We start from the raw sequence: 13,989 nt of genomic DNA, 5'->3' as shown, positions 1-13,989 counted from the left end.
GGAGATGTCTAGTGTCTAGGACAGCAGCCATACAGGGCACATTAAGTCCTTTGCGAAAAAGGAGAATGATACCTATGGCAATATATCCTAAGTGGAGATAAGGATAACCTTTTTTATGCTGATGTTTCTGGATTTTAGGTAGAACAAGAGCTAGCAGATTTATATGCTGATCTTCAGCTAGCGTGTCACCAACTTTTAATATACCTTGGTCTTCAATGTACAAAGTAGAAGCTTTGAACTTGAATAACTAATTCTCACCATAGATGTGTGCTGCACCTGTCTTGGGAAGGATCCATTTTGACCTCGCGTGTGCTTCATCCACAATGATCGTGGAATTGACCAATGATTTGTAGCGCTCTCACAGTGTCTTGAATGCAGAACTGAACATATTACCAACTTGTTGAGAGGAAGCCATGAGATTTTACTGGACTTTCAAGGATAAACGCTCAAAACACACGGCACAAAAGCGGCACCACAGCCTGACTGCCTTAACACAAGCAACACCTCACACGTCACTACCTACCTTACTTCTCTAAAGAGGTATATGTTAAATAGCTCTAATACCAAACACAGAGTTGCACAGCGGAAAGCAGAAGCAGAACGGAAAAAACACAGAAGCGCAAAGAGACTTGGAATGCATGGATGAGGGCTGGCTGGCTGTTTCTATTTTTGCCTCAAGGAAGGCCTTGTCCTAAGTTCTTTATTAAGAAATTTCTCTTTTTATGGAAAAGTAAAGTGAAAGAGCATGAGTTACTACTCTGGTGAAGTGCAGTACCCTTGCAAAAAACTGGGATAGTCTACACGGCTGGTTTCACTGCACAGCTGATTTGTGTCTTTTATAGGATTTTTCCACTGCTTTGTGCAGAGTAGCCTAGTGACACCTTGGTGGCTAAGCTTCATCTTTCCTTGGATTTCCCTTTTTAGTCCGAAAATATTTAGAGTGTAAAACAATTGGACCAAGTGAAAACTAAGGTTTTCAGCTGAAACTGCAATTGTCAGATTAACAGATCAACAACTTCGAACACTAGAAATTTGAAGCACCTTTTGTCAAGTTAGTTAAATGCATGAGATAAGATGCAGATGTACCTGCTCAGGCTCCTCAACTTCAGGTGGTAACCAAGCTGGTCGACCTCGTGCTCGGTTTATCCTCCTTGACTTTTGAACCCTCTGGTAAAGAACAGGTCTTGTTCCCTCAGAAGGAAGTCCTTGTGCTTCTAGTTCCTCCTTCAATTCTGATACCAGCATTTTGCTAGCAGCCTTAGGCTTTCTCATTTGCTGAATAGAATCTGCAAGCATGTCCTTCCGCAGCTTTTCCAGAACCTTGGAAACATCTTCTTCAGTTGCTCCTTTACCAAGAGCATGGACCCCATCCCTCTTCACCTTTTTAATGAGACTATAAGCATAAGCAGAACGTTGCTCTCCACAATGTTTCTTAAATGAAATTTCTGATGGAGTCATAAACATGAACCCTTCTTTATCAGGATCTATAGGAGTGGACTTTCCATCTGATGAAGGACTCCACCTTTGTCGTGTTCCAGTTAAACCCCCTTCAGCTATATATCTGAAAACCCAAAAGTACACTTCATTGACCACAATAATAGCAGTTTTGGCAATATCTATCCAAGACAAACCTGACCCTAGTTCTTTGATTTTGGGAAGCACATAGGCACTTAAAAAATCACTAGATTACAATAGACATCTGATGTGTTCTAAGTCATACGTGTGAGTATGAAGGCAGACAACAATCACACAAGCAAATAAATATCCTGAACACGGATAAGTGTCTTATAATTACTTTGATACTATAAGCATCAATGTTCTGAATGCAGTTGCTTTACTTCCTGGCAGGCATGAACATCCCAATACAAGAGAAGCAATTACATTACAAATTATGTAATTGACAGTGCCAGTTTGACCTATATCTGAGAATTCCTCACACAGCCAAGGCAATGAAATGGAAGACTGGTGACTTGGATTGCTTGAGCAAATGAAAACGCCCTTTTCTCTTTATAGATGTTAGGAGAGCTACACATGCAGCACAGTATCATGGAGAAGATTAAGAAACCTCCATAATGAAACTAAACATTCTGGACCAGAGATTTTGAGCAGCATTCAGGCCACAAACAAACCTCTCTTGAGTGTAAAATCTCTAAGGCTCTCAGTTAATATCCATTGCACCATAAATGGTATGTTGTAAAGCTAACTGCAAAGGGGAGGTAACTTTGGCTCAAGCAATGTGAATGAATATGCTTGCCAAAGGTGCAAGCATGGAGGAAAGGAACAGGTGAGCTCAGAGAAAGGAGAAGGGCAGCAGAGGGCTGAGATGAAAGTAGAATGTTAGAAAGGGTAAGCGACAGAAAAAGGGAAGCGGGTACCACCAGATGGACTACATCGATAGGTAGACTGCACAAGCAGCAAGAAGCGGACAGCAACAAATACAAGAAACTGAAGTGAGGACTCAGGAGGCAGCGCTGGCCAGCTCGCCAGAGGAAAAAGGAAAGGGGGCACTGCTAGATGGACTATACAGAGAGGTAGATTGGAGAAGTGGCAAGAAGAGGAGAGGAACAAATACACGAAACTGAAGCAAGGAAGAGGAGAGGAACATTACTCACTCACACTTGGTTGGTGCTTCACTCTTTACTCCTGCTCATTGTGAGTGTTCTTGGTAGCCCCCTTTGGAGTAACTCTGTGGGATCTCCATCATTATTGGGTTGCTTTCCATTTTCCTTCATTACTCTTCTTCATGCTTTTCAATGTGTTGAGCCCACCAGACTACCAACATATATCAAATCTTAAAGCTCTTAATCCTTCAACTCGAGCCAAATTGGAGTTGAGGTATTATGTTTTGCTTCATCATTGTTATATCTGTTTTTGTGTTTTGCATTTTGAATTTGTGTTTTTCATGTTTGTGCATGCTATTGACTATCTACAATTGCTTCATCATTGTTATATCAGTTTCTATGTTTTGCATTTTGAATTTGTGTTTTCCATGTTTGTGTAGGTATACCATGAGGATGCCTACTGATGCACCTAATTATAGGGAGTAGTAGTCACTCAAGCTCTGCTTGGGTTGTGCTTCAACATTTCATTCCCTAGGCTTCGTGATGAACCCTTACATGTGCACCATCACAAGGGTGTAGTCCTGAGATGTGCCTCAATGTTGTATCTTTTGATATCATGAATATAAAGGTTCCTTATTGATATATCTTGTGTACCTTTCGGATGTGCCATTTCTATGCCTCATGAACAGGTTATGACTTGAAGTCCCATGAAGGTCCGTAACACTAGGTATCAGAGCAACTCTAGTACAGAGCATACTAGCTCAAGAGAGAAGCAAGCTCACAGACACAGAAGATCCTACCGCAACACCACACGCAACGTAGCACAACGATCCCGACATGACACAACACGACATGACATGGCGCATCTCCCCACCTCCCCCCTTTCTCTCCCCTAGGTCTGATACCTGCTTAAAATTGAAAGAGAACCTCCTGTGCCAATAAAGTTGAGAGGGAGCCATGGCATGATAGGGGCGCGTGGCATACCATCCAAATGATGACATGGAGAGACTCAAAGCTATGGAAGGACACTTTCTTGGAAGAGGAGAATGAGCTATGTCACTCGTTAAAGATCACATACAAGAAGAAGAAGTTGCGGCTCAAACTGATCAAGCAAACATGGAAGGCAATCAAAGCATTGGAAAAGACTACACAATCTCAAGGAGAAGATTGAATAGCTAGATGAGGACTTGGAGGCCAACTACCAACTACTCATTGGCAAGGGGGGTAGAGGGGTTGGGTGGGTGGATGGCTGTGTGTGTGTATGTGTTAGCCAAGCTATAGCAAGTGAAGATGGCCCAAAACCTCGACACAGAGCTACAAGGAAAAATCCTGTTGGGATGGGACAAGGAGACTACCTTGGGATTTAAAGAAGCAAAAGAGCGGGTTGAACCATACTTGAAGCAAAAGAGAGCCAGAAGAGTCCAACAATTGAAGAATGGGTTGAAGCTAGTCAAAGAAGAGCGAAAGAGCTAAGAGAACTCAAACGAGAGCCAAGAAAAGAAGAAGCAAGTGATAGAAGAAGAAGAGTTCTAGTCAGATGACAAAGAATAAGAAGACTCTGGCAACAACCAAGAGCCAACTACTATTACCCCAAAGACCACTACGAAGAAGGCTATCCAGAATATCAATACCTCTACAACGAATACCCCCTTGAAGGAAATGGATACTGCTACCTATGAAAAAGCCGCTAGGGTTTCCACTGAGGAAGCATAGAGTGTATGGATAGAAACACAAAGACACAAACAGTGACGTGCAAAACTCAAAACCCAAATGCAAAACGCAAAATGTAAAACACAAAATACAAACACATGTTGAGATATCGAGCTCCACTCGTGATACGCCAGGGTGACCGTTGTGCATTTATGTCACCGACTTGTCAGTTGCAGATGCGGTTGGTACACCGCCCCTGAATAATAGCTACATGATAGCTATCCTTATCTACTCTAGTTCGTGGCTCAGTTAGTATGCCACCTTAGTTAGTTGAGTTTGGTTTGAGACCCATATCTAGGGTTCTTCTATTTCTTTGTACTTGAGTTTTTTTGGCTTACACAACTAAGAAGAGGAAAACTGTTTTCAGCTTCCACCCTTGTGTGTATCCCCCAGATTTTGCACATAAGTCTGATGATGCTGTAGGGCCGTCGAGACCTTCATCAGGGATGGGCCCCCCTGTTGGAGAAAGAGATCCGAAGTATATTCCATTCTTTCATCCTTTTTCATCTACTCCGGTGCAAGGTACTTTAGATTCATCTTTTACCTCTTCTATTTAGCAATATACTGGTAGAAATCATGAGGAAGAAAGAGTATAGTCTGTTGACTATGGAAAAGGTTCTCTTGAGGACCAATTCTTGTATGTTAACACACGTCATGGGGATTATAAGAAAAAGTTAGGTACTTCATCTTCTACCCTTCCTTCTTTTCAGTTTACTTCTCAAAATCAAAATGAATTTGGTGTTCCTATTCCTTTATTACATGGAGCATCTTCATCATCATCTTTTCATTTTTAATCATTAAATGGAAAAAATGAACAAAATGCATCTTCACCTTTCACTCCACAAATTCAAAACCCACCCATCCCACCATCTTCTTCCATTGCTTCTCCATTTCCATTCACACCATTTACATTTCCATTTCAGACACCTCATATTGCACCGCACATCACACCGGGCGGTTATAGAAACATAGGCACACCTTCTAGGACTCATCCTTGCCTCAACGGAGTGGTGTTCCACCTTCTTCTCACATACCTTCGAGATCATTGCAGCTTGGGTATCCCTCCCACTCTCTTCCAAGTGTGGATCAGTTGATACCACAGTTTGCCTCCATGGCCTTACCTAGTGGACCTTCTGGTCATCCTGTTGTGTCCCAGCTGAAACTTTGGACAGTGCTTCCGTATCCCAGTGCCACTTCAACTCCTGTTTGGATTGTGGACAGTGGAGCTACGTATCACATGACTCCTATAGAGGACATATTCTATACCTGAGTCCCTGCAGCCAGACAGATCCGCGTAAGAAACAACTCCTCGCTCAAGATTCAAGATCAAGATTGCGTCAGTTTTGCCACTCACAAGGATCCAGATCTCGCTTCACTAGACAATGTATATCATGTTCCTCACCTTGGGGTGAACATGTTATCTGTTGAGCAACTTTGCCGGTTGGGGCAAGCAATTTTTCTTACAGCATCAACAGTCGAGGTCCTTGACTCTCAAACTGGTTTAGTAATTGCTCGCGGTGAGGCACAGCCTAACGGCCTATACCAATCATAAGTCAAATGTTTTCACATATTTTTATACTTGGGTGCTACTAGTTCATAACCAAACTAGACATCGTGTTGGTTGCATGAGGAGTGATAGCGATGGTGAGTTTATCTCCCACGAGTTTTCCGAGTTTCCACAGCAACATGGCATCTCTCGCCAGCTCACCTCTACCAACTCCCCCTCTCAAAATGGAGTCGTAGAGAGTAGGAACCGGACAGTCATGGAAATAGCATGCTCTATACTATTCGCAGCAGAGCTCCCTGAGCGCCTTTGGGTTGAGGCTATTAACATTGCGGCGTACATCCTCAACCACTGTCGGACTGCAACTCTTCCTCAGAAGACCCCGTATGAGGCATTATTTGGTTCTCGACCTGTTATTTCCCACTTCAGAGTCTTCAAGTGCCGTGCGTGCACACACACGCCTGATGATAACATAGGAAAGCTCACTCCCTGAGCTGATCTCCTTATTTTTGTCAATTATTCTTCTAAAGCGAAAGCCTATCATTAGTTCGATCCTCGAACAAATAAGGTGATCATTTGAAGGGACACCATTTTTGACGAGAGGGATATCGTGCAGTCCTTTGTACCAGATTTCGATCCGATTCCTCCTTCCACATCATTGGAGATCGTGCCTACTGAGCCTTGTCTACTTCCCGCTCCTGACATTCTTGCAAATTCTTCAGCTCTTAGACCCCCTCCGTGAGACCCGTTACCTCACTGGTACCAACAGACCATGCGGAATTCGGGAATCTTACCACTGGATTCCACTCTAGAGAAACCTAGAAGATCTATCTGGCTTGGTCCTCAGGCATCATTTGCGTCACTGTTTACAACTAATTACATAACGCATTCTGAGCCGGATATATGGCAAGAGACTCTTCGACACCCTCAATGGCGAGAGGCCATGGAGAAGGAGCTACAGAGTATTGACCGAAATGAGACTTGACATTGGTGGATCGTCTGAGCCACAAGAAAGTCATCGAGACAAAGTGGATTTTTAGGACTAAGCTTAAAGCTTATGGGACTTTAGACAAGTACAAGGCTCACCTTGTAGTACAATTGTTTCGACAGAAGCCTAGCATTGATTATGAAGAGACCTTTGCCCCTACTACGCCATTGACATCTTTCCGGTTGCTTCTCATACTAGCCACTTACGACCGTTGGCCAACACATCAGATGGATGTCAAGAGTGTCTTTCTAAATGGTTATCTCGAGGAGAAAGTCTATATGGAGCAACCACCGAGCTTTCCTTTTGGGAACCCGCAGGATAAGGTATTCTGCTTGCAAAAAGCTCTTTATGGGCTAAAGTAAGCATCACAATCTTGGTTCCATAGGATGGATGAGCTCTTACAGACTCAGGATACCATTCAATCCCTTATGACCCGAACTTATATGTTCAATCTACTGCAGAGGGGATTAGCTATATCCCGTTGTACGTTGATGACTTACTCATCACAGGCTCAGATTTTGCTGCAATCGCAAAAATTAAGGCAAAGCTTAGTACTACCTTTTAGATGACAGACCTTGGTTTGTTGTATTTCTTGGGGATGGAGATAGTTCGGTCTGGGGGCTGTCTTTTTGTGTCACAGTAGAAGTACGCACTTCAGCTTGTGGAACAGTACACTACAGATCAGACATGGTGAGTAGCCACGCCTCTTGATCCTATTGTCCACTTATCGAAGGATACCCTAGGTCAACCCTTCGATGCACACACCTATCGATCTGTTGTAGAGAAACTTCTTTGGTTGATTCATACTAGGTCAGATTTAGCTTACTCAGTTAGCATTCTCAGTCAGTATTTTAAAGCACCTAGGATGTGACATTGGATTGCATGTCTTCGTGAATTGCATTATTTATGGCGTACTTATTCTTATGGCCTGACATATGGTTCTGGTTTATGTTTGCAGGGGTACACTAATTCTCATTGGGCAAGAGATCTTGACACCCAGCGTTCCCTTGGCAACTATCTCTTTATCTTGGGCATGAGTCCCATTTCCTAGTCTAGCCGTAAATAGGAGACGGTAACGACTTCCACGGCCAAGGTTGAATATAGGGCTCTTGTGGATGGCACCACCAAGGCCATCTACCTGAGGAGTTTACTGGCGGCCCTTCATTTTCCTTGCAATTCTTCCACCATTGTCTAGTGCAACAACCACAGTGCCATTGCCCTTGCAAGCAATCTGATCATCACACCACGGACGCGGTATGTGGGAGTCCACTTCCGCTTTTCCAAAGAGGAGGTTGAGCTACACATTTCTGCCTTTATCAAATAATTTTACAGACATCTTGACCAAAGTGGTAAACCGGTCGATTCTTCAATACCTGCTACCTAGAATCAGCTTGGTACACCCTCCCCTACTTCAAATTGATGGGAAGAGGGTGCTTCCCTCTTGCTTTCCCTTCAAATTCAAAGGGGGCGGCCTCTTCTCTTAATAGTGACAGTGATGATGCTTACAGTTTTATAGACGTTCATTTATTCTTTGTATTGTATTATGGACATTTGTAACTTCATCTGCACTGTCAGGATGATATTATTGTAAAAGGGTGCTTGGGCAAGTGAACAATTCCCCTACGAGGGCACTGTCCAAGTGGCACCGTTGCATAGCATTTTGCGTGAACATGATATCTTGCATGTTGAAAGGCATTACCTCATGCATTGGCATTTTGTTTATGTAAGCATGCATCTATGCGTATTTATCCATTTTCGATCTTTTGGATTAGTCAACTCTGGATCCACCATATTCGAGACATTGCACATGCCCATCTCCAAGGCACTTTTTTCCTAGCTTGCTTGCTTATCTTGCTTGCTTCACTTATTTGCTATACTCACAACTTAGCCATTTTCCTTCTTCACCGACACCCAGTAATGGTAGGGAAAGTATGCTTGTTTTTGTGAAGGTCTTGGGTCTAACCATCCCTTATTACTCTCTCGTATTGGGGCACGGATACTCAATAGGATGAAAACTAATTTGCAATCCTCATTTAATGCTAAATCTATCAAATCTAAAAAGCCTAAAAAAATTTCCATAGTTGATTCCATCTACCTTTGTAGGGCTTGACACGCCACTAGGCAGCAAACGTAAACCCTTTGTTCGATGCCTTAATTCTCTGGGGTGATCACTTGGGCTTCCTTGGTAAGATAACCATCGCCTTTGTAGTCTTAGTAGGCCATTGGACAGGCAACATGCACCCTTTGTGTAAACGCCCCGAACAACGTAGTATGCTTAACAATTATGATATTCGCTTGTTTTCGAGATTTAATATAAAAGAGAATGAACACTTAAAGCTGAAAATGAAAATTACAGCCATGAAAATGTAAAAGTAATGGAGACAAGATTGAGGGTTGAAGATAGCCAACCCCCCACCCCCCCCCCCCCCCCCCCCCCCCCCCCCCGAAGGAATGTATTTCTGCTCAACCCAAGTCCCTTAGGGAAGAGCTCAGTTACAATCAACCTGAGAGTGAGGAGAAGTAATTCTCACTCTCACAAGATCATGCAAAGATGTACAAACACACATGCATTATCTATTATGCAATGATAAGAACTGATTTCTTTACAGTATGAGAGAAGAAAGAGGTAAAATCAGCCTTTCTCCATCGTTGAACAGTACTACATGGATAGGGCTTCCTTCTTATTGCTAAAATGGAAGAAAGAGCTTGAGAAGGAGATGCTGTAATGAATTTACAGGCTTGCTGTCCTGTAAAACAGCAGTGATAGAAGAGGGAATATGGAGGAATTTGATAATGGAGAAGTGGGGGATGATGATGGGGATGGATGGGGCCAGTTTTTGGCTATCTGTGGGTGCTGTACATGAGTTTACAGCAAAGAAAAATGATGCTGAATGAAGAAAAACGAGCTCTTATTTATAGGAGAGGGAAGAGCTAGTACAAAATGGGAAAGTGGAGTGGCACAAGACAAGTGTCCAGCCACATGTCATGAGATGTGACAAGTGGTGGGACACTTATAAACTTGGGTGTCTCTTCTCTATGGCCTTCCTTTTTGAACTGAATACTGTCAAGAATAGAAACAACTAAATTTAGTAAGCACAGTCACAATACAGAACTTACTATTTTTAGAATGACATCCCTATTTTTTAGGACTAGCATTTTTAGACTAATTCGAGGCTCCTAAAATTTAGGGATCTCCTAAAATTTAGGGACCCCCCCAATATGGGTGTCATATTAAAGCTTTTTCCGTGTACATCGCACAAAACGGTATCAGAATCTTCATGTGACTTTTCTATGCACAGAAATGTGCATTTCAAGCTTTCAGCCCACACATGCACATTATACAAGCATTTCATGATCATGCCATCTTGTTGATTGTAACTGACTGTTCTGGTGGATCTAGCCCATACTTCAAGGCATCAATCCTTTCTGTGTACGAGTCTAACCCTGATATGCGTGAGTTCTGGTCAGAGGCGCCCAATCGGGCCATATAGGTGGAAGTGTGAACTATCTTTTCTCTAACCCACCGCATGGGTCCACCATAACCTGTGACCACTCATCAATGGCCAGCTCCAATGCACTTTTCTTTATATCTAATTAGTGCAAAGGAAATAAATTTAATAAATCATTATATAGACAAATTAATGAAAAATGATACAAATTCTGTTTCTATAGAGTTGTGACAGCCCTCTAGCTTTTATTCAGTTGTCCTCAGCTGAAAAGCTTGTTGATATGGCTGAAGAATGTTTGGGTAATCCTTCATGAATTTTTCATCTACCCACTGTGCATCTGTTGTGGGTAGATTCTTGATTTTTAGTAAGAATTTTCGTGTCACAAGGCCACTTCTCATTGTTCGATCCTTGTGAAACAAAATCTGTTCAGGTTCCAAGAGTTGCTCTGTTTCTTCAACTTCTGAGATGTCTTCAGTAATGGGCTCCTTTGGTTCTGGTCCTATGTAAGGTTTTAGCAAACTTACATGAAAAGCATTGTGTATTTTCCAATGAGCAGGAAGCTCAAGTCGATAAGAAACTTCATTTATTTTCTCAATCACTTTGAAGGGTCCAAAGTATCTACTGGAGAGCTTTGGAAAAGATGAATTTTGACCGGAACCTTGTTTAAGCCCGCTTTTATCAAACTTTAGCAAGACATATTGACCTTTTTCAAAAGCCAAAGGTCTTCTTCATTTATCTGCTTGCTTCTTTTGTCGCTCTTGGGCAACTTTGATAGTGGCTCGAACTTGATCCATTGCTGTTTTTAAATCTAAAGCAAACTCATCAGCAGCAAAAATCTTATCTTTAGTGCGAATAATTGGAGGAGGAATCACTTTACCCTGTACTATTTCATTTGGAGCTTTCCTTGTGGATGAGTGCACTGCATTGTTGTAAGCAAACTCCAATAATGGAAGATATTTCTCCCATTGTGACTTATGTTCACTAACATTAGCTTTCAACATATCCAAAAGAGTAAGATTCATCACCTCTGTTTGGCCGTCAGTTTGAGAATGAAAAGCTGAGGAGAACTTTAAAGTGGTTCCCAAATTCTCAAATAAAGCACACCAAAAGTTACTTGTGAATTTGGAGTCTCTATCTGAAATGATCTCAGAAGGCATACCATGTAATCTGAAGATATGTTGAATGAAAAGTCTTGCAGCTTGTGCGGATTTCAATGTTTTATGACATGGAATAAAATGTGATTGTTTGCTGAATCTATCAATTATGACCCAAATCATATCATGACCTTGAGGTGTTCTTGGAATACCTGAGATGAAATCCATTGTGATAGATTCCTATGGATCTTTGGGCACTAGAAGAGGTTGCAACAATCCTGGAATCTTCTGCCTATCATACTTGAATTTTTGGCATACCAGACAAGCCTCAATGAAGTTATGTGTATCTCTTCGTAATGTTGGCCAATAAAAGTACCGCTCAATTGCACTTAGAGTGGCTGCCCTCCCTCTATGCTCTATATAAGGGGATTCATGACTTTCTTTAAGCACCTTTTGTCGAACAAGAAGAGTGACACAAAGGCGATTGTTGATGAGAAGGTAACCGTCTTTGATGGAATAATCTGGATGAGAACCTCCTTGCTGTAAATTTGACCAAATTGCTGGAAAATCAGTATCTTCATCATAAGTATTCTTTATCGTTTGAAAATCTTCATGATGAGCCACTATAATAGTTGCAATGCAAGGCACTCTAGAAAGTGCATCAGCAACTATATTTTGTTTCCCTGGAGTGTACATAATTTGAAAATGAAACATAGACAAGAAATTTTCCCATCTTGCATGTTTCTCCTGCAAATGCTTTTGAGTCTTGAAATACTTCAAGCTTTGATGATCAGTTTTAATAAGGAATTCATTGCCTAAAAGATAATGTTTCCATATCTTTAAAGCATGAACCACTGCTAAGAGCTCCTTTCATAAATGTCATACCTTTTCTCCACATCATTTAGACGGCGGCTTTCAAAGGCTATGGCATGGCCTTCTTAATTTAGCACTGCACCAATACAATCACCGCAAGCATCTACTTCCACCACAAATGGTTTTACCAAATCTGAAATGATAAGAACAGGTCCAGAAGTAAGAGCTATTTTCAGCCTTGTGAAGGCTGCCTTCTCTTTTTCCTTCCATTAGAAAGAGATCTTCTTCTTTGTAAGGTCATGAAGTGGAGAAGCCATATGTGCAAAATGCTTGATGAAGTGGCGGTAATAAGAGCATAAGCCAAGAAATGATCGCACCTCATGTACATCATGAAGATGAGGCCATTCTTGGATTATCCTGATCTTTTCAGGATCCATCTGAATCCCTTCAGAAGAGATGACATGCCCAAGGTAATTTATTTTATGCATGAAAAATTCACTCTTTTTACCATTTACCAAGAGTTGATTTTGTTGAAGTAATTGTAGAACAATTTCCAAGTGTCGATGATGCTCCTCTTCATTCTTGCTAAAGACAAGAATATCATCAAAGAAAGTACCGACATATTGTCGATGCTCTCTAAAGATGCGCTCCATCATTTGATTAAAGGTGGCCGGTGCATTGGTTAATCCGAAAGAAACCACCAAGAATTCATAAAGACCGTATGAAGTGCGGAAAGCAATTTTGTGTACATCTTGTGGTAATTACCCTAATTTGATGATAACCACTCTTTAGATCAATGCGGCTAAAAACCTTTGAGCCTCCTAGACGATCCAAAATGTCGTCAATTCTGGGAATAGGAAACCGATTCTTCACAGTGATTTTGTTGAGGGCTCGATAATCAATGCACATCCTGAATGTACCATCTTTCTTTTGAACAAGAAGAACCAGTAAACAAAATGGTGAGCTACTTGGTCCAATTAGCCCATGGTTGAGTAGATCTTTGACTTGCTTTCTGATTTCTTCTTGTTGAGACGGCTCACACGGTATGGTGCTATATTAGGAGAAGAACTGCCCGGGATAATATCAATATGATGGTCTTCTGGGCTTTCTGGGGGAAGCTAATAAGGAAGATCTTCCGAAAAACAATCTTTATACTTTTCCAAGAGCTAAAGTCGCTCTTGGTTTTCAGCATTCATATTATCTTTTACATCAGTGACATAAAGCAAACAACATTGAACACAATCCTTAATTGCTCTAGAGACTTGCATATGGCTTACCATAGGTATGGTGTCTCCAGAAACTCCAGCTTGGATCTCGTACTTCTTGCCTTTGTTGGTGAGTTCTACCTTCTTTTTCTGAGAGAAGATGGTTGAATCTACTCTATGATTCCAGGGCATGCCAAGAATCACATCGCAACCATCAAGGTCTCCGATACAGAAGGTATCTTCGTCACTGTAGCCTTGAATTTGAAACTTGAGCTTGCCAATATAGGGTGTCACAGTCTTCACTGTGTCACCTTCGTCAACATTTAAAGCTTGGCAAACTTTTGCCGGAGTGTCCATCTCTTCATTCTTTAATCCAAGCTCTTTAGCTAATTGCAAGGAAATGATATTTTCATTCGCCCCAAGATCTATCAAGAATAGTGCTTGCTTACCTTGCAACTATCCCCAAGCTTTTAATAATTTGCGCGTCTCTGGAGTGTGAGTTGTGTTTGCAACTACATCACTGATAGCATTGATGTTCACTGGCGAATTAGGCTTGTTATAAGAAACCTTGCTTTGTCCCTTGTTTGGACATTGCTTCGCTATACGGCCTGTTTGTCCACATTTAAAGCACTTCCCTTCTTTCATGAAGCGTTGCTTTTCTTCTT

The 13,989-nt window shown here is 41.7% G+C and overlaps 1 protein-coding gene across 1 annotated transcript in view; it reads right to left on the bottom strand.

Moving 5' to 3' along the window:
• PTAC3 (plastid transcriptionally active 3) overlaps positions 1-13,989 on the bottom strand; it is a 170,795-nt gene that overhangs the window by 24,356 nt on the left and 132,450 nt on the right. Inside the window, exon 9 of the mRNA XM_087670108.1 lies at positions 1,087-1,561. Coding sequence (XP_087526234.1) covers positions 1,087-1,561 — 475 coding nt within the window. The remainder of the gene's footprint in view (positions 1-1,086; positions 1,562-13,989) is intronic.

Source organism: Lygodium microphyllum, chromosome 28 (assembly GCF_053477565.2).
Source record: "Lygodium microphyllum isolate KBCC chromosome 28, Lygodium_microphyllum_v1.1.10, whole genome shotgun sequence".
NCBI lineage: Eukaryota > Viridiplantae > Streptophyta > Polypodiopsida > Schizaeales > Lygodiaceae > Lygodium > Lygodium microphyllum.
This window is presented reverse-complemented; position numbering and strand designations above follow the sequence as displayed.